The 27,539-nt window shown below is 43.0% G+C and overlaps 1 protein-coding gene across 2 annotated transcripts in view; it reads left to right on the top strand.

Moving 5' to 3' along the window:
- GTF2E2 (general transcription factor IIE subunit 2) overlaps positions 1 to 27,240 on the top strand; it is a 44,498-nt gene extending 17,258 nt beyond the window's left edge. For both annotated transcript variants that reach the window (XM_061635893.1, XM_061635883.1), the window contains exons 3-8: positions 3,359 to 3,450; positions 5,471 to 5,578; positions 7,256 to 7,438; positions 9,588 to 9,681; positions 24,350 to 24,465; positions 26,725 to 27,240. In XM_061635893.1, coding sequence (XP_061491877.1) covers positions 3,359 to 3,450; positions 5,471 to 5,578; positions 7,256 to 7,438; positions 9,588 to 9,681; positions 24,350 to 24,465; positions 26,725 to 26,841 — 710 coding nt within the window. In that variant the 3' untranslated portion in view covers positions 26,842 to 27,240. The remainder of the gene's footprint in view (positions 1 to 3,358; positions 3,451 to 5,470; positions 5,579 to 7,255; positions 7,439 to 9,587; positions 9,682 to 24,349; positions 24,466 to 26,724) is intronic.
- Positions 27,241 to 27,539: the final 299 nt, after the last annotated feature.

The following is a 27,539-nucleotide window of genomic DNA, read 5'->3' as shown; positions in this document are numbered from 1 at the left end:
ACAGAATCTTGATACCATTTAGGAAAGAAGATTGAATTTGTTGTCAGTTTAACAACCTTGTATAAAAGTGATTTAAAAACCATAATGTGAAGTAGATTTAGCCAAACATTTTACTTTACCTCTTCAGCAGAAGTATATTGAGATAAGAAACTCAATTCCAGTTCAAACAAGCTTTCATTTTATTTGAAAGGAGCAAAGCAAGCTAGGCCAGTCTGAAGTGAAACAATTTTCAGATTTTTGTAGTTTCCCTATTCTTTCCCAATATTTCCCCCCATAAATAAATATTTGTAAAAAAAATTTAAGCTATATTTCAAGATTAGTTTTTTTCAATGAACATTTAATGCTCTTCCACTTCGTCTAAATCAGAAGTTCCCAACCTGTGGCCCTCTAGATGTTGGACCGCAACTACCAGCCCTAGCCAACATAGCCAGTGGTCAGGGATGATCAGAGTTGTAGTCCAACAACATCTGGAAAAACACAGGTTTCTCACCCCTGGTCTAGATACTGTGGAAAAAACTGCTGGATCAAATTGATTTTTTTGTGCAGAAAGAATACGGAAATTTTCTTTTCTTTGATGAAACAGATTACTTAGACCCTTTCTAATCTGGCTTCTGGCCTTGGTCACCTGCTGGATGATCAGCAGCAGGAGATGGAGAAGGGAGTACAAGTCTATTGATTTTCCTGGGGGCAGCTTTTGATACAATCAACCATAGTATTCTTCTAGGTGTTCTGGTCAGGATGAGGCTAAGAGGTACTGCTTTGACATGCATCCAGTTTTTTCTTGGTGGTTGTGGTGGGAAGGTTTCAGAAAACCACTGCTCTATCCCTTGCTCTTTGGTTTATTGGCGTTGCTGGTTTCCATCTTGTTCCCTATGCTGGTTCTACATCTACACGAAACCACTTTATGGAGTGAAGTCATCTGGACACTTGGGTTTGTGTGCCATCAATATGTGGATGACACCTGGCACTCCCTCTCTTTCTTCTGTCATCTAATAATGGAGAGGCAGTGGGAATTCTGGACTGGTGTTTGGGAGCAGTTTTTGATTGAATGAGGGTGAACAAATGGAAGCTTGATCCAGATAAGATGGAGATATTTTTTGTTAGGGGATCTGATGACCTGGGTGAAGGTATCTAACTTGTGTTGGATATGACTGCACACTTCCTAAAACAGCAGGTTTTACATCTTGGGAATACTAGAACTGGTGCTTCTCTTGGATGCTTGGCAGGGGGTAGTGGCTATAACTGCTTTTACCAACTTAACTCATTTATGTCAGCTGTGTCTTCACCAGGAGAAATCAAATCTGATCTCATTTATTCATGCCTTGATTACCTCCAATTTGGATTAATTTGGGGTTACCCTTGGAGATAATTTGAACACTTCAGTTGGTCCAGAATGTGGCTATAAGTGTTTTTGTTTGGACCTAGATATTGGAACACAATACTCCAATACTTTACCATCTACGCTGGTTACTAATTTGTTTCCAGACTCTATTCAAGGTGCTAGCTTTGATCTTTAAAGCCCTACATGGCCTGGGACCAGGGTAATTCTAGAACTGCTTTTACTGATACAAGTATGTCCAAGAACTCTGTTCCATTTTGGAGACCCTCTGCCATGTTTCCTTGCTGTCTGAGGTATGGTTAGCGGGCATGGAAAAAAGGGCCTTCTGAGTTGTGGCACCTAGATTGTGGAACAGCCTCCCTGTGAAGGTATTCCTGACTCAGTCCCTGGTTGCCTTGCTGTGGGTAGTGAAGACTGTGTTGTTCCTGTGTTCTTTTAATTAAATCCTGCTTCTGTTACAATGTTAAGGTCTTTTCTGGCACATGAATCTAGATAAGTATATATTAATTATCTGTTTAGTAAATGGTTTTGCTGATGGAAGCGCAGGTCCAAGGGGCGTGTACTTCTGAAGTGAAGGTTAGTGGGATGGGTGTGAGAGAACTGCAACATTTTGGAGCGAAAAGAGTTGGGGGGCCTTTTTTATGTGGGGGACCTAAAATATATTGTTAGATGGCTGGGCTAGTGCTAGAGAAATTGGGAGGCAGTTTATATTGCCATTTGATGTCCGCAAGGCATGTGACTATTGTGGAGAATTTATTATTTACTTTATTTCATTCCTCACATTTTCTGGTTCTGATGGCCCTCAGGCAGCTTGCAAATAGATTGTTGTATCCAACAAAGGACTTCCACCTGCTCAACAGGGCTTCCACTTCTCCTCTCTCTGCCCCCCCCATCTTCTTTGGAAGGGTAGGAAAAAACCCAGAACAGATTTGGGGGGGGTGAGGAGAGGAGAGAGAGAGAGAGGAAATCCCATTGCACAGGCAGAAGTTCTTATGCCAACAGGACTTTACTGGACACAGTCCTGAATAACAAAGAATTAAATGATAAAACATGATGCAATAAGCAATATATAACAATACAATCACATAAGTAGAGATGTGAAGGCCTGGAAAAAAGCTGGGAAAATTCAGGAAAAAACTGGGGGATGATACCCCACCCCATTTTTTGGTTTGAAAAGTTCAGGGAAAAAAGGTTTTCCCCTGAATTTTTCTAGTTTTTTTCCGGGCCTTCACATCTCTACACAAAACAGCTGCAAAAAATATATTAAAAAACAACATCACAATAAAGGCATCAGTATTGAAAAGCTTTTCTGAAGAGACACGTTTTCACTGCTCATTGGTAGGTCTTCCTTGGGAGAGAATTCTGTAAATGTGATGCTATGATTGGAAAGGCCCTGTTTCTCATGCTCTCCCACCTGGCTTCTGAAGGCAGGGGAACTCAGAAGAGGGATCACATGGGCAGACACGTGAAATAGACAATTCTAATCAACACAGTCAAATGTACTGGCTGGCTGAAACTTTTTCTTGTCTCAAGTCCCCTTCACATGCAGCCCCCATGTCACCAGTGTGTGAGAAATAAGTAACCAATTGAGATTGTTTATTCTTCGCATGCTTTTTATCTTTGTGGGATCACTCCATGGGGGATGTGTTTCCTACACAGTCACATGTGCAGAGAACCTCACTCACACTGTGTGGAAGCCCTGAGGCTCTTATCTGGTAATCTGTAAATATCATGAACACCAAGGCTGCCAGGTTTGGCAAAACTCCAAGTGTGGCACCATTTGTAAACAAATACTCTTCTTTGAAACTGTCACACACAATTTGTTCATTGATGAAGATTATTCTTATGATAGTGAAATGTGCTTTAAAAATCTTGATTTCTTCAAACATACACATACTGTTTTTGACAGTAATGTAATGCATGTGAAGATTGCTAAGTGTTGCTAGTAGCTTTTTCTTTGTGGTTATGGTAACAGAAGGGTATATTTAGCCTAAGTGAAAGCATGTTTTTCCTTTACAGATCATAGCAATGGATCTTTTAACTTGAAAGCACTTTCTGGTGGATCTGGCTACAAGTTTGGAGTCCTTGCAAAGATAGTGAACTATATGAAGGTATAATTGTTTCAAATACGTAGAATAATAAAGTATGCACCTTTTTTGTAAAATTTCCTTAATTTCAACAGCAGTATTTAAATGTGTGTGACAGGGAAAATGGCCAGGTGCAAAAAATGGCACATATATATATTTCAGGCCTGATTTCACTGATTTGAGGGAAGATACTGTTCTGCCAGCTAAGGTCTATTGTTTCCTACTGAACCCTTCAGAGTGAAAGATGAGAGTAGGGTTTCAGTTAAGCTCTGCTTTGAAGGCTTCTAATTTGAGCACAAATATGACCCTAACTAGCAACACACAACAATCTCTAGTCATCCATTTCCAGTGACAGCTGGTATCCTGGGAATCTCAATCCCTGTGCGGAAATGAATGTAGAAACTAGAAGGTGGGATTTTGTTTGTAGGCCCATCACAGACTACTTAAACCTCAGGTTAAAAGTGTTAATTTTAATGAGTGAGCAATAAGCACAAGTGAACCAGTTTAAGGCAATGAAGTCAGGATATAGTCTTCTCTTATATAGCAGTACATTCCATATTTATGACTAACTAAGAAGGTATTATATTTTTATGTAACCGCAGTTGTCCGAATAGAAACTGTCTGTTATTCCTTTGGGATATCATTGTTTGCAGCATATCATAACTATTGTGGCTAACACTTGGATTGGAATCACAATTTTGTACAAGTTAACTTTCACTGTAGTTAAAGTGAGGGTGTTATTCATCTGAATTAATACATACACCTTAGTTCATACAGTTTTAAAAGTGGCTGATGAGTCCTACTGGCCCAGTCATGAACTTGTGGACAGAGTAAGATTATTTTTATTATATTAAGCAGTTTGGATCTGCTGCTGAAAGTAAATAGAGCTGTCAAACTATGCAGTCCTGTTTTCATTATGTAGGAAGTCTGATCAAGCTTATTTATTTATTATTAAATTTATATCCTGCCCTTCCTCCAGGAAGGAGCTCAGCGATTTTATTTTATTTTACATATTTTATTAAATTTATATCCCATCCTTTCTCCCAAAGGATTCCATCACAACTTAAATTTGATGGGCAGAGCCACCCCTGGGCCCCGCGCTTTGGGGGGGCCCGCGCTTGGCAATCTGCATATAAAAGCAGCTGCCGCATTCTCTTCATGGCCGCAGTAGCGAGTTGAGGGGAGCGTAGAAACGAGCTGGGAGGAAGAGGTGCAGCGGCGGTCTCCTGACGGCCGTGGTAGCGAGCCGGGAAGGAGAAAACCTCACAGCGAGAAACGCTAAGCGAGTCTACAACAAAGGCTGCAAAAAAGGGAGCCACAGCCGAAAAATACAAAGCTGCTGCCACCGCCAACAAAGGCGAGCCGCAGCCGCAAGCTCCTAGCAGCCGAAATACAAAGCCTCCGCCGCTGCCTGGAGGAAAGGATATATACAGAGAGAAAGAATGTGGGGGCCCCCAACTATGCTTTTGCCCCGGGCCCCACACATGCTAAGGGAGGGCCTGTTGATGGGGCTCCTTACCCAATTATGCACTTTGATGTTGCAAAAGGGGAGAGCAACACAGAACAAGCTGGTTAGGGTAAGAGCCAAGCTGAAGTAAGGTGCCCTTGACCTCCCACCCACTTAACTAGATGACAGTTTCCTTCCCTATAAGTGTAGGTACCATTTCAAATTTTGGAAGGGGAATGGTATCTTCAACAGAGGTCCAAAACCTAGCAGTCAAATTCCTGCAATGGCAACGTTTCTGAAATGCTGCTGTAACAGATTTGTGACATAACACGGGTATTTTTGTTGGTACACACCATCGTGAGCATTTATACACTGATGTAAAAAATCTCAGGCTTGGATTGTAATATACATAGAATTAAAATGAGAGAGAGGTAAATTACTGGAACTGAATTTGTTAATAGTGTCTCATATCTTCAACTACTTAATTTTCATGTATATTGTCACTGCCCAACTTCAGCATTCGTTCATATACTCTTAATATTTTAATTTTTTTAAAAAAAGTTAATAAACTAAAAGCAATGATGATTTTGTTCCTAGACACGGCATCAGCGTGGTGATACACACCCATTAACTCTAGAAGAAATATTGGATGAAACGCAGCACCTCGACATTGGACTGAAGCAGAAACAATGGTTAATGAGTGAGGTAATGAAAACAGCTATTAGTCAGCTCAAATAAGCATATCCAAAAATGTTGCCTTACCTAATTGGTTCCAGCAGAGTGTGCAGTTGGGTCTTACAAGGAATTCTTCTGTTTCATAACAGATAGACCCCCTCCCCCAAATCCCTGTTACTTCACAGCAGTGGATAATGCTGCATCTCTCCATAGGCAGTTGGGCTCCATTAGAATCTCACAAGAACCAAATTCCTGATACTTCCCAGGCAGTTTGGCTTCATGCTTTGTTTCCAGCAAGGCCATTCTGACTGAGCCAGGGTCTTCAGGGCACCATCAGTGCCACTCGGGAACAGCTTGACTTGGCCAGAGTCGGATTCCCTTTGGGCAGGGAAAATAGCTGGTGCTTGGAGGCAAGCTTATCCATGCAGTCAGGCAGGAGAAGTCTAGCATCTCTTGGAACAGTCTTCAAGCACCCTCATCCCTGGACCCTCCATGAGCACTTCAACCATCCATATCTGTGAGTGAGTTCCCAGGACAGAGTTTTTGTGGGGACTCCTCCCCTTCCCCCAAGCTTCCACCATCTGCTTTTTTCCTCCCTCAGTTCACCTTGCACCAATCCTGTTCTTCTCCCATACTTGGAGGGCCCATCTCTGCCCTCTTATTATTACTTATTTATTACATTTACACCCCACCTTTCTTTTCATGATAGCAACCCAAGGCAGCTTACATATGGTTCCCAGGCGGTCTCCCATCCAGGCATTGACCAGACTCGACCCTGCTTAGTTTCAGCAGGGCGCTGGCCGCATGTGCCTTCAGACCATAGCCTTCTCATCTGTAACATGCAACACAGCTCAGATTGCGTGGTGGACAGGTAGCCTGCCTGCCTCCCAGGGGTGCTGTGGAAGTGTGGCTATCACTTGGCATTGGGTATTGGGTATTGACACAAGGCTTTCAGTATGTGAGGAGGAAAGGCTGGTCCACGGTGATCTTCAGCAGTACTTTACAATAAATGTAAAAGCATCCAGCATGATCCAAGAACATCAGTGTGAAGGATGTACTTGAAGTTTGTGCTTAGTAGGTCAATGTGAGGAAATTTTGCTGACAAAGACAATCATAAATGGAATTCTCATGTTCTGCATTTTTACACAGATTGTGCTGAACTAGACTGCAGTAATGGGAAGGTCTGAAGTAATACCAACACTGTGTGTTTTCCTAAGTATAATTTTAGAGCTTACAGACAAACATGATCCTATGTCTCTCAATTCATATTCCGCTCCTCTGCTGAGAAGCAGAGATACAGCACAATACCTGCCCTCCAAGAAGCCCTGCTTCTTCATGATTGGAAAGAGGCATGGCTAGAGCAATGGTTCAGTCAGAGACACATCAGGCAGTCTTCTCTGGAGGCAGATAATTCTGCTGTATCTTTGCATCAACAGTGACTGTATATTTCAGTCACTACTGATGCTGAAATGTCATGCAATTTACATAATCCCTGGGGTGGAGGGAGGCTGATTGGAAGTGATACATACAGACATCCAACAGGCAGTTCCTACTTCGGGCCTTTAATTTCTTGTTGCTGTTCAACATGCAGTTTTCTTGTGGTAGGTAATGTGTCCTGGCACACAATTTAGGAATTACTATATTAATAAAATCTACACATGGCAAATATATACCAACTTCTGTAAATTGAGTAATTTTATGTTGTAGGCTCTTGTCAACAATCCCAAAATAGAAGTTATAGACGGGAAATATGCTTTCAAGCCTAAGTATAATTTGAAAGATAAAAAGGCCCTGCTCCGGCTCTTGGATAAACATGATCAGCGAGGGCTGGGAGGAATACTGTTAGAAGATGTTGAAGAAGGACTGCCTAATGCACAGAAAGCCATAAAGGTAAGCCACACTCCTGGTTCATTACTCTTCGTGCTTCCACAAAGGCAACTTGTTAATTGTTTACAAGGTGCTTTTACTTTTCAATAATAGGCTGCAATCCAGAGCAGCTTGTGTGTATGAGCTGGGCAAGAATCTTTTTTTTCTGAGAGATGAACAGATGTTCAGAAGCTGCCTTAGCAACTCTCTCTCTCTCTCTCTCTCACACACACACACACACACACTCACTCACTCTCCTCTCTCTCTCACTCTCCTCTCTCTCACTCTCCTCTCTCTCTCTCTCTCTCTCTCTCTCCTCTCCTCTCTCTCTCTTCTTGGGTGCAAGAGCTGCTTAAAGGAGACAACGGAAGAAACTAGGTGCTGGAAGAAACTAGTGTGCCTAGCACTGTTTTCCTTTTAAAAAGCTCTGGTACAAAATATCCATCCTTCTTTTTGAACTTAAGAGTTTAAAGAGCAATTTGTCAGTCCTATGTAGACAGCTTCTGAGAACAAAGTCTTTTTTAAAAATAAAAGCTAGTGGGATGGCCCTCTAAATTGTAGCCCTTGTCTTACTCATCCTAGTAAATCAGCATAAAAGGACCTTGGCGGTGTAATCCTATAATATCTATTTAGAAGAAGACCCACTGAGTCCACTGGGACTTACTTTCAGGTGTATAGGATTGCAGTCTAAATATACCACTTTTACAGATGAAGAACTGATGCTGATACAGAGTGAATTCCTTAGGGTCCCCACTAGTTCAGCTTGTGGTTGAGTACCTCCCTGACGGTCTTTCGCCGAACCCTAAAGACCTGGTTATTCAGGCAGGCCTATGGGATTCTTGGGGTGGGCTAGGTTTTATATTATATTAATTGTAGATGGATTGATGTTTATGTTTGATTGCTCATTGTTTATTGTTTTATATTGTATTTTTGCTGTAAGTCGCCCAGAGTGTCCGTGAAGTCGGACAGATGGGCGACTAACAAATAAAATTTATTATTATTATTATTATTATTATTATTATTATTATTACACATCTGAATTCTGGACTTCCTTTTTTAAGACCACATTAGTACTTTTAATTGTAAAGCTGTGCCAAAAGCTTAATGCACACGCTTTTATTCACAATATTATGCTAAGAAATTGAATTGCAGCAACAAATTTTTTGGTATTTATTTGTTCAATTTAGACCATCTCCCATCTTAAAGACTCTGAGCCAATTGCAGAGTGTTAAAAGAATACAATGAAAAGGGGGGGTCCACTAATAAATGCAATACTCAGCTACATTTTTGTGCCAGCACAAGGGGATTTCCCTCCCTCTCCCCCTGCGTGTGCCCTGCACCATCCTTAAATCTGCTCCAAAGGGATGGGGGAAACCCCCAGGACAGTTTTGGAGGGGGGAAAGGGTGAGGAGAGAGGGAGATTGTTCTTTGTGCAAGGAGAAACCTTTACGCTGACAGAACAATCTGCTTAGCGCTGCATTGAATACAACCCATCCCCCCCAGTACCTTCAAACAGCTCTAACCCAGTGGTAGGTCTTCTGAGAGCTACATACAGTTGTTATGCATGCTCATATGATCATTGGTTCCAGATTGCCCTCCTTACCTCCACTGCCACAGGAGACAATGACACAGGGAGTGAAAAGCAGGCTTCCAGTAGCTGTGGAGCCAGGCTTATCTTCTCCTTGTTGGTGGCACTTATCAGAGGTAGGCTGTGTGTGAGAATATGAGAAAGAGGAGAGAGGCTGCTTTCCCAAAAGACATAATTCCTCTAGTCAGTGATTAGAGCTAAAGTGTTATTCCTCTTGTTCCTAAAGCCATCACGTAACAAATTAGACACTTTGAAACTTGGGATCATTCTCCTTTCCTTTCTTTGCAAAAGTGAATACTATGGGGGAACTATGGAAAAATAATTTGTATATTTCAAAAAATCTATTGTTATCAGTCCAAGATAATTTGCCCCTTCACAAAATGCTTTCGTATAGTCTACAGATACCATTAATTGTCTACATCACATGCAGATTAAGTGCAAGCATCCATCCCATTTTAATTCCAAAATAGAGTTTCAGTGTTGAACATCCTCCCATTTCTCTGGCAGATTCACTTGCTGAGAATCTCAGAAGTACTGGAGTTAACAGTGCTTAAGTACACTTATGTTTCTGTGTTTGCGTTTGAGGCTTTAGGGGACCAGATCATCTTTGTTACACGTCCTGATAAGAAGAAAATTCTTTTCTACAATGATAAGAGCTGTCAATTTACAGTGGATGAAGGTTGGTTTTCTAATTACACCTATAACTATGTATGTCTAGCAAAAGCATATATGCTAGACATGTTTTTAGAATATTTTAAAACAGGGTTGGGAAACATTTGGCCCTCCAGATGTTGCTGGAGTACAGCTTCCATCATCATCAACCATTGGCCATGCTGGCTGATGCTGATGGGAGCTGGAGCCCAACAACACAAGAGAGTCACAGGTTGCACACCCCTTGTGACAAATGTTTGAAAATGTCATTCATGTGTTTTTCAATCCTATACTGTATAACTTGAACCTGAATGCTAGCTATCTACCATTTAAATTACAGAGCCTAAAATACTGAGCATGCTTATCTTAACAATTTGATGTATATTGGGGATGTTGGAAGGCAAGTGTATAAATCATAGTCTAGGGCCTTTTACATATATCCAAAGGATTCCCCCCTTTTGAAAGGCAAGCATACAAAGAGTCTTTACCGGGTACAGGTAATGTGGATTAGTTTATTCAAAGGTTTCATCTGAAGATTCAAAAAGTGGCAAGTATGAGCCATTTCTTCAAGACTTTTATATACCATAACTGGTAAATGCACAGAAACAGACAACCAAGAGATCCAAGTACCTTCTGCAAGCAAAGATTAAAGTGGCTGGGATTTTTTATTAAGAAATATTTTTTTTAAGAAAAACCTAAGGGGGGATGTAACAGTTGTTGTTGTTGTTATGCGTCAACCACGACTTACGGTGACCCTATGAATCAGTGACCTCCAAGAGCATCTGTCATGAACCACCCTCTTCAGATCTTGTAAGTTCAGGTCTGTGGCTTCCTTGATGGAATCAATCCATCTCTTGTTTGGCCTTCCTCTTTTTCTATTTTCCCTATGAGTCCGGCCATCACAACGGGTTTTAGCTCCACCTATCGTGCGAAGGCAAGAATGTCTTTGAAGTCAAGACTAGGGGCGTCAGGCCCCTCCCACTCTCCAGTTCATTCTTGCCTTCGTACGAACAAGATTGGAATTATAGCATAGCATTGAGCTAAGTCTCTCATATTGTTTGTGTATTTGTCTTCAAATCCTTCCTTTTTTGTGTGTAGCTCACTGAGGGTCCCCACAGAGACCGCGGCTGCGGCTCTCTTCACTATTTTCCCAACCCTGAGCTATTCATTTCATTTTACTTTCCTTCCTTGACTGGGGGCTCCCTCTGAGACCGCGGCTGCGGTTCTCTTGTTTTTTGCCCGTTTTTGAGATTCCCCCCCCCCCCCGGCTCTGTTGCATCCATTGTCTGGGGGATCCCTCAGAGACCGCGGCTGCGGTTCTCTTGGTTTTTGATCGTTGTTGAGCTTCCCCCCCCCGGCTCTGTTGCCGCGGCTGCGGCTCTTCCGATCTCAGCGGGAGCTTGCGGCTGCAGCTCTCGCCGTTCCCTCGTCACTCGATTTAGCCTGCCCGGGTCCGTTTTCTCCCCCTGTAACCTGTGGCTGCGGCTACTCCATTAGTTCCGTTACCAGAGTTTTACCTTTTACCTCACCCTCGCTACGTGGCTTTAAATTCCCACTGCAAAGGGCTTTGCAGACGGCGACGGCGGCTCTCTCTGTGGCAGCTGCCGCTTTTCCCTTACTGCACTGTTCCCTCCTGGGGGTATTTTAGAGCCGCTAGTGCGGTTTTCGGCCCCGCGGTTCCTCCTGCGAGACTGCGCTGGGCAGCCCTTCCCCCAGTTCGCTTCCAGACGGCCGCCATTGCTTCTTCTCTCTCCGTCATTTTTTCCCGCTCTTTTTTTCCGGGTGCCATTTTTTGAATTCAAATTTCCCGCCTTTTTTGTTACCTTTATTAACCATCGGATACCTCCCTTGCAGGCTATCTATCCGTATGTGTGTTGTATACGTGCTGCAGACAGACTTACACAGGGCTGATTTTCACACAATTTTACTGTGGCTGTAATCCTAGTGGCTGGATTATATTATCAAGGCTGGAACTCCAATCCTAGTGGGCTGGATTATTTTATCAAGGCTGGAGCTTTAATCCTAGTGGCTGGATTGTATTCTCAAGGCTGGAGCTTTAATCCTAGTGGCTGGATTGTATTATCAAGGCTGGAGATTTATTCTTAGTGGCTGATTTGTACTAAATCTGATTTATATTGGTCCTGCCCCCTCTGAGGTCGTGAACCAAACCTGAAACCCAGCCTACAGCACCAATCTGAGTGTATCAACTCTAAAACAGCCTATATTACATTAACGCTGATACCTCAGTGCATTCTGCCCCCTCTGTGGCAGTGCACTTCGCCGCCAGTGTATCCTACCCCCTCCGTGGTAGTACGCTGTGCCAGTTCGGGTCTTTACATTCTGCCCCCTCCGTGGCAGTGTACTGCACCCAAGTTAATATAAGATGGCAGAACAGCCAGGCATGTCGCCATCAACCCATATGGTGCCAGATCAGCCAGGCATGCCACAATCAGCCAAGCCACAACATCCTAACACTACTAAGACCAGACATACCAAAGCACTGGCTAAGACAAAACATCTTTCCAGCCATAGTAAACCAAAGCGCCCACGTTATGTCTCTGTGCCAACCACCACCACAGCACAGGCACACATAAGCGATATTCTCCATTCCCCTGCTGCTGCCTCTGACGAGGAAGAGTTTGTTGGCTTTCCCCCGTGTTCGCCTAACGAACCTCCCTCCGTTTTACCGCCCCAAACATCTGTTCCAATAGTTCCTCAGGCACATACATCTGCCACATCCGGTCTGCAGCTGTCTCCTGATTTCCTCTCCCAACTTCAAGCCATGCTGGCATTTTTCACCCAAACGCAGTCACTACCACAAGTTCCTGCCATACCTCCACTTAACATGGTCCAACGTGCGTGCCATGAAGCTCATTCTTCCGGTTCACCAGAGCCCTTTGATGTAGCCAGAGGCAGATGTACGGACGAAGTCTCGTATGCGGAGGAGTCAACCTTCACTGACCATGTTGAAGGAGACGACTGGAGCGACTATTCAGATCATGAGGAGGATACATCGTATCGCTTGTTTAATGCCTCAGACTATCAGCCGCTAGCACGCAGGGTAGTTAATACCCTTGGTCTCCAGACTGCGCCTTCAACTTCGCCCGCCCCAGCTATCAAAGGGGCCAAGGTCCTCAAATCCCCTGCACCTACTGAACACTACATCCCGGTGCCGGACCTAATTACCAAATTAGCCTCTGAAGAATGGGCCCATCCACTCAAAGCTCGACGCTTCAAGAACCTGGCTGACAGACTTTACGCCCTAGCCCCGGACTTTGCCACCAAGTTAGATGTCCCTGGCATAGATGAACCAATCGCTCGCCTCGTTTCACGATCGCTTTTGCCCAGGGAAGGGGAATCCCACCTAAAAGACACTACTGAGCGACAAATAGACTTCGCCCTCCGCAAGAATCACGAGGCCACTGCCCTAGCCATGCGTGCCTCCGCTTCAGCCTCCATCTTCTCCAGAGCATCTATGATGTGGCTGGATGACCTTCTAGAGGATGCTAACCCTGATCCTATCACCTTCAGACGAGCTCTATTGAAATTGCGTAAGACAGCAGCTTTTGTGGCCGATGCCACTTTGGATGCCACTCAATTAGGGTCACGAGCCATGACGGCTCAAATAGTCGCTCGTCGCACCCTCTGGCTTCGCCACTGGCAAGCTGATTCAGCGGCCAGATTGAATCTGTCCAGGGCTCCTTACTCCGGATCTCTACTCTTCGGCGAGGAAGCTCTAAAGGCAGTGCTGGTTGATCCAAAAGACGCCCACAAACCGGTTCTGGCCACAGCCTAGAACAGCGACCACAGGCCTTTCAGGCGATTCCCTTCCTTCCGTTCTAACCAGCCCTTTCGAGGAACGCGGCCAGGAGGACGAGGCCGCGACTTCAGACCCTATGACCCCAACGCTTTCAGGGGCCCCTGGAACCGACGCTTCCAGGGCAGAGGTCAGTACCAAGGGCGCAGGGGCAACTCATCGTCCTCATATAAGGGAGGCCCTCGCCTACGCAAGTAGTCTTAACGCCCTCCCCATAGGTGGCAGATTACTTAATTTTGGAGGTCGATGGCTGCGCCTTACTAAGGTCTCCTGGATCAGGGACCTTTTCAGTTATGGTTATACCGTAGAGTTCTGGGCAACCCCATCAGACAGATTCCACCCGTCTCCTTGCCCAAGGGCACCAGCCAGGCACAACATTATGCAGACAGCTATACACCACCTCTTGGACGTAGCGGCGATAGAGCCAGTTCCCACAACTGAGAGGTCGGAAGGGGTGTACTCCCTCCTATTTGCTGTGCCAAAACGAGATTTATCATGGAGGGCGGTATTGGACCTCAAGTTTGTCAACCGTTTTGTAACATATCGCAGGTTCAAAATGGAATCACTCCACTCCATTACGGAGAGTCTGCATGAAGGAGACTTCCTGGCTTCTATCGACCTTAAGGAAGCATATCTCCATGTGCCCATTTGCATAGCCCACAGAAAGTTTCTTCGGTTTGCTTTTGGCCACCAGCATTTTCAATATAGAGCGATGCCATTCGGCCTGTCCTCTGCTCCAAGAGTGTTTACCAAGGTGCTACTCATCCTAGTGGCTTACCTCCGGACCCAAGGGGTTCATATCTACCCATATTTGGATGATTTGCTAATACGGGCCAAGTCGGAGGAACTGGCTCATCATCATTTAATGATCACCCTCAATGTTTTGCAGGCCTACGGCTGGCTTGTCAACTTCGACAAAAGCCATCTCCAACCAACCCAACGCCTACTACATCTAGGGGCAATGTTGGACACCCTGCAGGCAATGGTCTTCTTGGCTCCAGATCGCATCACTGCCATCACAAGCATCGCAAGGTCCCTGATGCAACAAACATCCGCAGACGTCATGCTTCTCGCCAGAGCGCTCGGGGTGTTTATATCTACAATCCACATTGTACCATGGGCTCGAGCCCACACTCGGCCCCTTCAATGGATTCTGTTGCCTTTTCAAAAAGACATTGCCAGCTCCAACCATCGCAAAGTTCGCTTGAGCCCCGCACTGCGCCTCTCCTTCTGCTGGTGGACCAAGGTTCAACACCTCTCCAAGGGCACGTCGTTCAGAGAACCCCGCAGAACCGTTGTAACCACAGATGCCAGCCTCATAGGTTGGGGAGCCCACTGCAACTCCCAGTACGTTCAGGGGGTTTGGTCCAACACAGAGCAATCCCAAAGCATCAACTGGCTGGAACTAAAGGCTGTCCACTTAGCTCTATGTCATTTTCAGTCTCTGTTCCCTTTGCATCATGTGCTCATTCGAACAGACAACACGTGTGTAAAATCACATTTGAACAGACGGGGGCACCAGGTCTCGTCCTCTGCAGGACTTAGCCTCCCTCATCTTTGTCTGGGCAGAACAGCATCTACAATCCCTGAAAGCAGAGCACCTCTGAGGGATTTGGAATGTGACAGCAGACTGGCTCAGCAGACAACAGGTCTTTCCGGGAGAATAGAAACTTCATCCAGCCATTTTCCATCGTCTCCAGTGTCGGTTCGGCGCCCTATCAGTCGACCTGTTTGCCTCCAGTCGCAATTGCCAGCTTCCCAGGTACTTTGCCCGATACCTGGACTCAACAGCAGAAGCAGTGGATGCTCTGACAACACCGTGGCCAGACGGTCTATTGTACGCCTTTCCTCCCATACCATTGCTAGCCAAAACCTTGAAGAAGGCGCGAACCGAAAGGGCACAGCTGGTTCTGATAGCACCATTCTGGCCACGCCGACCGTGGTTTTCAGATCTCCTGGCAATGTCAATGATGGATCCTTGGACACTTCCAGTCAGGCCAGACCTCCTATCCCAGGGTCCAGTACTGCACCAGGATCCTACTTGGTTCAATCTAACAGCGTGGCGTTTGAACGGGGACATTTGAGGTCAGCTGGACTGTCTGACGCTGTGATTGATATTATTTTGGCCTCGAGAAGACCATCTACCACCCGTATTTATCAACATACCTGGGTGGCTTTCTCCAAGTGGTGTCAGTCCCACCACCATGATCCATCTCAGGCCACTGTGCATCAGGTGCTCCAATTTCTCCATAGCGGCTTTATGATGGGACTTCGACCCAACACTCTACGTCGACATGCGTCCACTCTGTCGTCCATTCTCTCAGTGTCCTCTCCTGGAGATCATATTTCCTCACATCCGTTCATCAAACGTTTTTTGAGGGGAGTCGCCCTACGTTCTCCGGCTGTTGTCCATCGGTTTCCCTCATGGAGTTTGCCGAAGGTTCTGCAGGCTTTGCAACGCCCTCTGTTTGAACCCATCAGGACTGTGCCTCTTCGTATACTGTCCTTCAAGGTCTTGTTCCTGATCGCAATCACATCTGCTAGACGAGTTTCGGAGTTGGGCGCATTGTCTTCCGCTCGCCATCTCTGCGTCTTCCATAAGGATTCTGTTGTACTGAAAACTGATCCTTCCTTCCGTCCCAAGGTTGATTCAGTGTTCCATTGCAACCAGGACATTGTTTTGCCTTCCTTTTGCCCGAATCCTACCCATCCTCTCGAGAAGGCTTGGCATTCGTTGGATGTCCGGAGGGCTCTCAAGACCTACCTGTCTAGGACCCAGGATATACGACGAACTGAGTCTCTGTTTGTATCCTTTCATCCAAGGTCTATGGGGCATAAAGTTTCCAATCCTACCTTATCCCGTTGGTTAAGGGCATGTATTACTTTAGCATATGAGTCTCTGAAGCTGTCAGTTCCAGCTAGTATAACGGCTCATTCTACCAGGTCAGCTGCCACTTCGGCTGCTTTTGCCTCTAATGCTCCTGTTGCCGATATTTGTAGGGCTGCAATCTGGTCTACCCCACACTCGTTTATAAGGCATTATAAAATTGATCGCTATGCCTCTGCTGACGCTTCTTTTGGCAGACGAGTGTTGCAACAGGTTCTTAATGACGATTAATACGTGGGTGGTCCCTCCCTGTTTGGGCTGCTGGGGTACATCCCGTTGTGATGGCCGGACTCATAGGGAAAATGGACCATTGGTCTCACCTGAAGGGTGATTTTCCTATGAGGACGGACATCACGACCCTCCCAGTTGGAGGATGACTATATATTTTCTAATGTGTCCTATATTACTGTTATGCTATTATATTTAAATTTAAAAGTGAAGTCAAGACTTCTAGTTCTGTTATACCGCTATGTTGGAGTCATGTTACTATGCATGGTACTATTGTGTTATTTTCCTGCTGCCAGGCCTGTTGGCCTTGTTCTTGTATTTTAGATATCTCTCCTTAGACTCGCTGCGAATGAACTGGAGAGTGGGAGGGGCCTGACGCCCCTAGTCTTGACTTCAAAGACATTCTTGCCTTCGCACGATAGGTGGAGCTAAAACCCGTTGTGATGTCCGTCCTCATAGGAAAATCACCCTTCAGGTGAGACCAATGGTCCACTTCCTTCTGTTTTTCCAAGCATTATTATCTTTTCTAATGAATCATGTCTTCTCATTATGTGTCCAAAGTGTGATAACCTCAGTTTCATCATTTTAGCTTCTAGTGATAATTCTGGTTTAATTTGTTCTAACACCCAATTATTTGTCTTTTTTGCAGTCCATGGTATCCGCAAAACTCTTCTCCAACACCACATTTCAAATGAGTTGATTTTTCTCTTATCCGCTTTTTTCACTGTCCAACTTTCACATCCATACATAGAGATCGGAAATACCATGGTCTGAATGATCCTGACTTTAGTGTTCAGTGATACATCTTTACATTTGAGGACCTTTTCTAGTTCTCTCACAGCTGCCCTCCACAGTCCTAGCCTTCTTCTGATTTCTTGACTATTGTCTCCATTTTGGTTAATGACTGTGCCAAAGTATTGATAATCCTTGACAAGTTCAATGTCCTCATTGTCAGCTGTAAAGTTGCATAAATCTTCTGTTGTCATTACTTTAGTCTTTTTGACGTTGAGCTGTAGTCCTGCTTTTGTGCTTTCCTCTTTAACTTTCATCAGCATTCATTTCAAATCATTACTGGTTTCTGCTAGTAGTATGGTATCGTCTGCATATCTTAAATTATTGATATTTCTCCCTCCAGTTTTCACACCTCCTTCATCTTGGTCCAATCCTGCTTTCTGTACGATAAGTTCTGCGTATAGATTAAATAAATAGGGTGATAAAATACACCCCTGTCTCAAAATTTTTACGATGGGGAACCAATTGGTTTCTCCATATTCTGTCCTTACAGTAGCCTATTGTGCAGAGTATAGGTTGCGCATCAGGACAATCAGATGCTGTGGCACCCCCATTTCTTTTAAAGCATTCCATAGTTTTTCATGATCTACACAGTCAAAGGCTTTGCTGTAATCTATAAAGCACAAGGTGATTTTCTTTGAAATTCCTTGCTCCTTTCCATTATCCAACGTATGTTTGCGATATGATCTCTGGTGCCTCTTCCCTTTCTAAATCCAGCTTGGACGTCTGGCATTTCTCGCTCCAGAGCCTTTGTTGTAGAATCTTGAGCATTACTTTACTTGCATGGGATATTAAGGCAATAGTTCGATAATTACTGCATTCCCTGGGATCCCCTTTCTTTGGAATTGGGATGTATGTGGAACACTTCCAGTCTGTGGGCCATTATTTAGTTTTCCATATTTCTTCACAGATCTTTGTCAAAATTTGGACAGATTCAGTCTCAGTAGCTTGTAGCAACTCTATTGGTATGCCATCTATTCCTGGTGATTTGTTTCTTCCAAGTATTTTAAGAGCAGCTTTCACCTCACATTCTAAAATTTCTGATTCTTCATCATATGGTTCCTCCGTGAATGAATCTGTCATCCTTGCATCTCTTTTATAGAGTTCTTCAGTGTATTGCTTCCATCTTCCTTTTATTTCATCTTGGTCAGTGTGTTCCCCTGTTGATTATTCAACATCCCTACTCTTGGTTTAAATTTCCCTTTCATTTCTCTAATCTTTTGGAACAGGGCTCTTGTTCTACCCTTTTTGTTGTCCTATTCTTTTTCTATACAGTAACTATTATAATAGTTCTCTTTGTCCCTACGTACTAGTCGCTGTATTGTTACATTTAGGGTTCTGACTGTGTTTCTATCTCCTTTTGCTTTTGCTTTCCTTCTCTTTTTAACTAGAGGTATTGTCTTTTTGCATTCTTCCCTGATAGCGTCTCTGACTTCATTCCATAGTTCTTCTGGTTCTCTGTCAACTAAGTTTAAAGCCTCAAACCTGTTCCTTATTTGATCTTTATATGCTTCTGGGATGTTATTTAAATTATATTTCTGCATTATGATTGCTTTGTTGTTCTTCTTTAGCTTTTTCGATACGACCAGTTCATGATCTGTACCGCAGTCTGCTCCTGGTCTTGTTTTCACAGAAAGTATAGAACTTCTCCATCTTCTGCTATCAATTATATAATCATTATTTATTCCTATATTGACCATTTGGTGATGTCCATGTGTACAGTCATCTTTTCGGTTGTTCAAAAAATGTGCTCGCAAGAAACAAATTATTGGCTTCACAGAATTCAATAAGTCTCTCTCCTGCTTTGTTTTTGTCTCCTAGGCCCCATTTCCCCACAATTCCTAGTTCTTCTCTGTTCCCTACTTTTGCATTCCAATCCCCCATGATTATGAGCACATCTTGTTTTGGTGTGTGATCAATTTCTTCCTGTACTTCTGCATAAAATCTCTCCAATTCCTATTCTTCTTCGCTTGCCGTTGGAGCATAGACTTGGATGATGGTTATGTTGACAGGTTTCCCATTTAATCTCATTGATATCACTCACTCAGACCTTGCGTTGTAGCTCCTAATTGCTCTTGCTACATCACTTCTCACTATTAAGGCAACCCCATTTCTTCTTAATTTCTCATTTCCTGCATAAAATATTTTGTAGTTGCATGATTGGAAATGTCCCATTCCCGTCCATTTTAGTTCGCTCACACCAAGTATTGTAATGTTGATGCGTTCCATTTCTTGCTTGATAATTTCTAACTTTCCCTGGTTCATGCTTCTCACATTCCATGTTCCTATAGTGTGCATCGTACAACTCCAGACTCTCCTTTCGCATCATTGCGCATCAGCCTCTGGGCTCCTTTCGGCTGTGACCCAGCTGCATCATTAGTCACAGCACTACTCGTACTTGTCCTTTGTTCTTCCCCAGTAGCTCGGCGAGTGCCTTCTGACCTGGGGGTCTCATCTTCCAGCACTATCTCGTGTTGCATTTTGGATACTCTGTTCATAGGGTTTTCGTGGTAAGAGATATTCAGAGGTGGTTTACCATTGCCTTCCTCTGAGTTTGGATGCATCTTAGTCTGGTGTCTCAGCTTTGACCATTCCGCCTTGTGTGCCCCTGCTAGGAGTCTATCCTCTTGGTCTAGACTCCTGACGGCATTGCTCTTAGCTTCTTCAACACTCTCAACCCCCTCACCACGTTAAGGTGTGCATCCTAGAGAGGGAAAAACCTAAGGGGGGATGTGACAGAGGTTTATAAAATTTTGCATGGTGTGGAAGAAGCAGATAGACATTTTTGTTCCTGGAATAATACAACTCAGGTCCTCCAATAAAACTGGTTGGCAGGAGATTCAGGTCAGACAAATAATATGTCTTCACTGCCACAAAATATAGTGACGTCTAGCTGAGATTATTTTAAAAGGGGATTAGACAAATTCACAGAGGATCCATCTGCCCATGGAATCTCCAGATACAGAGGCATGAATCCCAGTTGTTGAGAGGAATGGCAAGGAATGGCTGTTGCCTTCACGTCTTGCTCATGGGCTTCCTGTAAATATCTGGTTAGCCACTGTGAGAAGCAGAATGCTGGACTGGAATCAGTAACATATTCTGTGTTCACTGTTTACCAGGAGCATCTCCGTTTTCAAACATCTCTTTTCAATATAGTAGGGTTCCTGGAAGCCATAGGATAATGTCTGTAAACAAACAGTGTCTTCAAGGGGTTATTGCAGGCAATAGCAGATCTTGTGCACTTTGACCAAAAAATCCAAACAGCTTCAAACTTCACTCTGTTATTCTTTTGTGTCAGGCCAGTGTTAGGTCGGTCTTAGTCAGAACCTCAGTTCAGAAGGGCCTTAATCTCAAATATAATATGAACATATGGCAATGGGATATGAATCCAGAACCAAACTCCAGTTGAGGAAACTGCATGTCAGTTGAAATGGCTCTGTGTTCTGTCTGAATACAGTGGAACAATTGAAAGTCAATTTTATACCAAAAGATGTCATTAATAGTCAGAGATCTGCTAGGAATGTTGATGGGAGAGCAAGATGCCTTTATAAAGGATAATGTTGTTCTCAAAATATAGGAATGGTTGCTTGCTTTTCCATAAAGCCTCTCCCTCTACTTCAAAAATAATTTTAGAAGAACATGAGAAGTAATTTAAATGTGGCTAAGCTATGAATAAACTGTAATTGTAACTGTTCTGTTTTTTTAATGCTTGGTTAGAGAATACACAGATATCATCAGGATATGCAGTAATATACTATTTTTACATACTGTTTAATGATGAGATTTTGTCCGTTATGTGTTGCACTATCCCCACCATTATTGTTGTATTTTATTTATGAAGTATCTAAATATAGTAGGTGTTGTACTTCTGGCTGCAGTTCGGTCTATTTAATCCCATTTCTTTTCCAATGTATGGGACATCTGTAGTTTGAAACATGGCCAATTTTTAAGGTTTTACATTTTCAAATCACAAAACTTCAACTGTCTGTTAAACTTTTAAAATGATTATCACATGAATAGGGTGAATGTTTAGCACTCTATGTAAAATTTTAGTGAAAGGTAAAAAGATTCATAATTTGATCTATAGATGGCACCATAATCTCAGATTTGCAGTTTGCTTGGTCTGTTGTTGAAATAATTGTGTATAAAATTCATTTTGAAATCTGGGATGGTGTGTTAACTGTCTGTCATCTGTGGCTTTTATCAGCTACTTGGATTTTTAAAACTTTAATTCTACACTAAAATGAAGTCTGTACAGTATTATTATTATTCAGATAGAACTAGACTGCAGTGGCTATTCTCAGATAACATATTTCAGGCTTTTGTTTTAAGACCATTATAAAATATGCATATCAAGTTGGCATACTCAGGTCTTGAATGCTAGAGCTTCATCAACATAACACCACATTTGTAGTGAACTATTCTCCCCTTGTAGGTAGGAGGGCAATCTGCTCTGGGATATTCCTGCCTTGGAACCAGGATATCAGGGTAATAAGCACAGTCTGAAGATCTGGTACCTCTCTCTCTGTCTCCTCTTATCTTCCTGCCTTTCATAGGAAGGCAGGGCTTTCTCAGAGTTCATTAAAGAATCTCTTTACTTGGTTGCACCTGCAAAACATTTCAACATGATTCCTTCTCTACTCAAGATTGTTAATCAACATAAAACAGGTGGAGACCTGCAGAGACTTTGATATGTGTTTATTTGCAACATTTTATCTTCAACCATTTCTTTATTCAGTTTAACACATTCTGTCACACAACTCACACACCCCATTCATGTTGTACCTCTCATTCACCTCAGTTACACACCCATCCACATATTATTTGATTGAATAAAGAGTTTCTATGCCACCTTAAAGTCTGGGGACCCACAAGAAATGCACAGCCGGTAGCTGTCAAAGCTGCTGAGCTCCTGGCTGCTCCTTTCATCTGGGCATCCAAAAGGAATGCCAGGTTCAGGGGAACCCCTTAGCCACAACTTGATCATTAAGGGTGAGTGTAACCCCATCAAGAGCAGGCTGTACATCAGTCCCCAGATCAACAGAAACCTCAACCAACGGTCCTGCTGCCTCGTCTTGATTAAACTTCAGTTTGTTCATCTCCAAACAGTCCATTACTTCCATGGGCACTGGTTTAAAATCTGTTTCACTCCTCTGGGATCAGATAGAAGAGAGAGTCAGAGCTGGGTATCATTTTTATTGTCTTTTATATACAATCTCCTTGAGACCCAGTGTGGCGTAGTGGTTAAGGTGTTGGACTACGACCTGGGAGACTAGGGTTTGAATCCCCACACATCTATCAAGAGCACTGGGTGACCTTAGGCTAGTCACTGCCTCTCAGCCTCAGAGGAAGGCAATGGTAAACCACCTCTGAATACTGCTTACCATGAAATCGCTATTCATAGGGTTGCCATAAGTCGGAATCGACTTGAAGGCAGTTGATTTCCATTTTTCATATACAGTCTCCACCCATTATGGAGAATGACAGCAATTAATAATCTCACACACTCCATTCATGTACTACTCTGCCACTCCACTCAGTCTATTGATAATGCTGTCTCTCTTCTTTACAACGCTGGTGCTTCTCTTCTTTGTCCCTCTTCCTTCTTCCTGACATTATACATGCATATGTTGCACCAGGACCTATTTCAAGGTTAAGGTGATTGAGCTATTAACTATGTCTTCTGTGCATTGGATGTGAAATACTTAGTTACAGTTCTGAAAAACCTCTCTATTTTGCAAAAGAAAAGAGAATCTAAAACAGCTAAATTTGTATAAATATTGAAAGAACTGGCACTCCAAGCATTAAGCAGAACTTTCCAAAGGATAATAGCCGATTCCAGCAGCTTTTATACGTCAGGTTTAAGCAGTGATGCTGCTGGAAAAGTGTATCCAAAGGCAGAAATGCCACAGAGGTATTTCCTTGGTTGGCATCTTGAACACATCAAAAGCTGCTTGAATTCTTGGTATTTGTGGGAATACCTGAAAAGGTTTCTTGGTTTCTGTGTTTTAGCATTTTATTTATGGGTTGTGCACTGGGTCTGTTGACAGGCACTATCTGAGCTAGTTACTATGGCATGAAGGGAAGTGGAGTTGTACCAGTCACAACCTTGATAAAGGCATTCCTGGAAAGCACTTAAAATGATATACGGAGGCGGGTTGTGTGCAGGTTATCTGAGCACAGCTGCTCTGTAATGCTTTGGGTCTCTTCTTCATTTTCTCTGACCAGTTGGCTCTTTGGTTTTAAAGGGCTGGTTTTTTAAAAGACACTAGTAAGACTTGGATAGAAACGTGATGAATCTTTGGATTCATTAATTATTTCCTTTAGGCCCAAACTAGATGTTAATATAGGAAACATGTCTGCTGCCAGCCCATCTGTCTCCAAAACAAAAAAACATGACATTGTGCTCAGGGTTGTGAGCGCCTCTCCCCCCCATCCTCTCATTCGGTGCAGTTTGTGGGTGACACCAAGTGCAGTGACTTCACACCACATACCTTTCGCTTATTGTTACTGCGGGAGGCAATGCTAGTGGCAGCAGTTGTCTAGTTTAGCCCCAGCTGTATTAAAAATGTTGGATGAGATGGATGCTTAATACCAGTCATCAGAATATACTGAACTGATATTCACAAAGCATCATCAATGCATATGAAGAGCTGCAGGTATTATAAGGAATAAGAAAGCCCCACAGAGTTGGGAGTCTTTTCTGAAAGGGGATATACTGAAATGAATCTCCAGCCAGATTCCGGCAGTGTTCATTGTTGACCTTTCAGTTTGCTGCTGTAATATAAAACTTTTTCCAGTTTGTCTTACTGGGATTTTTCTTTCTGCAGTGTCATTGACAATCTGGCACAAGAGTGTTTCACAGTGCGTAGAACTCTGCATGTGGACAGGAAAACTGAATGCAATGAGAACTGTTTCCTATTTGTTTATCCAGTGCCATGTCTAATTAAGTACTTGATTTTGGCATTTTAGAATTTCAGAAACTTTGGAGGAGTGTTCCTGTGGATTCCATGGATGAAGAGAAGATAGAAGAGTATCTGAAACGCCAGGGGATTTCTTCTATGCAGGAGGCGGGACCAAAGAAAATAGTAAGAAAATGGCAGTCTTTCTACAGCCCTTTTGTTTCCTCAGCATGCTGGGTTTGGTTCCAGTGTTTAGATTCCATTAATTTAGACAAAATTATTATTATTATTATTATTGTCATGAGCCTGGGAGACTTCCAAAACAAGCAGTTGTCATGGTTGTCCATTTTAGGGAAGAATCCTGCAAGTGTAACTTGACCATCCAGTAATACCATGCTGTTTCTCTCTCCTTCACCTCCACCCTGTTTAGGGGTTGTCCCAGCATGATGGAAATGTCCTGAATTTCACATAGAGCTGCTGGGGAAAAAAACCTTCTCATGAGGACCGCTCCCGTATGGTTTCCATTTCAAGCAAGGGAGACAAAACTGTGCAGCATCTGCCCTGTTTGTCTTCAGACTGCATGCAAATGCCTTGGCTTCTGGGAGCCAAACTGGAAGTTACGAGAAAAACCCAGACTTTCACATGCATGTTTCCCTAACGTGGAGGCTAGGGGTACATTTGCAGGCGGAGCTTAATACCCTACCCTTATTGATCCCCATGCTGTGTGTCAGCCAGGCTCCAAAAGGAGAAGTGAGCCCACCACTCATTTGCTGAGATAGTATCTAGTCTGCTCCTCAGTCTTCTAGTATTAAAGGGATACTCTCCTTTTGAAGCTGGAATAGGAAGCAGTTGTAAGCTGTGTGTATACCCAGTTCAGCCTTGCCTCATGATAAAGACATGACAAGCTGACTGCACCACCTCTCTTAAAGGACAAAGAGTGGCTGCTGCATGTGACGCCACTATAGTATTGTGTAATTAGCAACTTATGAGTAGCAAATTGCAAAACTGGAAGCGCAGCCAAGAGAATGTTGCTGTCTTCTGCTCATCCTCCCTGTGGTTTCTGTGCCTTCCAGTGACACTACCCACTTGTTTCCAGACGTCTTTGTGCAACCATGAAAGACCAACTAGGTTGATTTTTTTTTAAATGAAAGCTGAGCATCTCAGTGTTTATCAGTTGTAGTATTTTAACATTTTATTGTTTGTAAAGCGCCCAACGAATACTGTTATTGGGTAGTATATAAATGCTGTAAATAGATCAGATTGTGTGTTTACAGATGCAGTTTATGCAATAAACCATAGATATGATGAATGCTCACAATGCTGGGTTGAAGTGCGCCTTACACATCTAGACATGGGAGACTTTGAACAAGAGCTCAAGATGAGCCCTGTCCTTCCTTTTTCATGGGACACTGCTGCGCTGGCTATGTGCACAGGTTGTAACTGCCACATATCTTTTACTCATAAGCCATTTGCAAGAGATTTGACCATCTTCTAGACAGACGCTATAGTTGAATGCTTCTGCACATCCTTGTGCTTTAGGGTATGTCTGTTGGTCATTTCTAGATAGTAAACTTCATTCATTTTGCCTGGTACCATGACATCATGTATTCTGAGATTAGATCTGGAAAGTTTCTGAGACTGCTTAACCATAGGAGGCTTCACTACAGTAGGCTCAAAACATGGCATTTCATTAATCCATATACATAGTTCCCATTTTGACCAAATTATTTATTACCATTAACATTACTTCATCATCCGTGTACATAAATAAAGATAAATTCACAAAACTGGCCAAAGCGGCTGTTATGGAACTTTCCCCCTAGTAATCCCCCTATTCACCTGATACAGCTGTATTGGTGATAGTTTATCCATGATTTCAGTTTCACATAATTTGTTTTTAAGTTTAATCATGTGGATTGATGTTGTAAATTTGAGGGTGCATGTTGGGTTTTTTTTAAGTATTGTTTCCATATAGAAGTCATATTTTCACTGTAGAATTCAATGGTTTAATGAGAAACATAGTTTAAACAGGCATAATTAATTTATAGAATTCATTTCACAAATTTTTACAGATCAAGCTAAACCATGAATTAGTGTGATGTGCGCAAGCCACAAGAAACCTCAGATTTGCCTCAATCTTTCATCCTCCCACATAGCTGAGAGGAGGACTTGGAAGTTGTTACTTTCAGGTTTAACTAAACAAGCCAACTTCAAATCACGGTTTTGGAAGCTGGCTTGTTTAAACTACCCATAGTTAGTGTAAAACAGGATCCCGATTCAGATGAAACAGGAAGCCATAGTTAAAAACAAGGAAAAATTTCCAAAGTTGTCTTCCCAGCTTTGCAGAACAGGATTAGATGGGCTTTTGGTGTGATTCTATAAGGCAGTTCATAAGGTTTAATTTTTTAAAACCTGGATGTGGTTATTCCTTATTTCTCCTTTTAGGCTCCAATTCAGAGAAGGAAGAAGCCTGCTTCTCAGAAGAAACGGCGGTTCAAGACTCACAATGACCATTTGGCTGGAGTATTGAAAGACTACTCTGATGTGGTTCCTGGCAAATAGGGGGCCTTCTGGAAAGAACTATTGTGAGCTTTGATGCAGGTGCTCAGTAGCTCTGAGGGACAAGTGTCCTGTGTATAATATTCTGTGGTTCTTCCCTGTCCCAGTCCTAGAACAGCCAAGAACCAGTTCTTGAGATAAAGAATAAACTGTTCATCATTGCTTATTTTATTGGCCAATATGAATTTGGATCAGAGCTGTTCAGTGTCAGACTTCTGGTATTGGGGTCAAATATATTCAGCATGTAATGCTGAGGTTCTTGTTCATCATTTGAGTCTTCTTTAGTAATTTTTGGGAGTTCCATGGGTATTTTCTTTTATTCATCAGAGCTGACTTGGAGGTAAATCTGAATGTTTTCTTTCTCAAGTAAACATGTTTGTAATAAAATATTAGAAAAATGAGGTATTTCTGTGTAGGTATATTTCCTTGCCTATTAATTGGTCTACAGTAAAAGCCAATGCTTTTTTTCTTGTGGAAATAAAAAATGAGCAGAGGTGGCCAGTGCTTGGATAAAATTTAAAATGGGCTCCCATATTTGCAATTAAATTCCTTCAAGGGTAATTCCCCTTATTTATTATTTCACAAAGACCCTGGAACCCTCTATTAATTTTCAGTATAGAGTTTCAGTCGGTCACCTGTGTCAGCACCACTCAAACTATGAAGGTTCACATTGTTTGCTGGATTTGAGTCATTTGTGCTAA

This window comes from Rhineura floridana, chromosome 1 (assembly GCF_030035675.1).
Source record: "Rhineura floridana isolate rRhiFlo1 chromosome 1, rRhiFlo1.hap2, whole genome shotgun sequence".
NCBI classification, from domain to species: Eukaryota; Metazoa; Chordata; class Lepidosauria; order Squamata; family Rhineuridae; genus Rhineura; species Rhineura floridana.
Note: the sequence above shows the minus strand (reverse complement) of the source record. Positions and strands in the feature narration are given on the sequence as shown.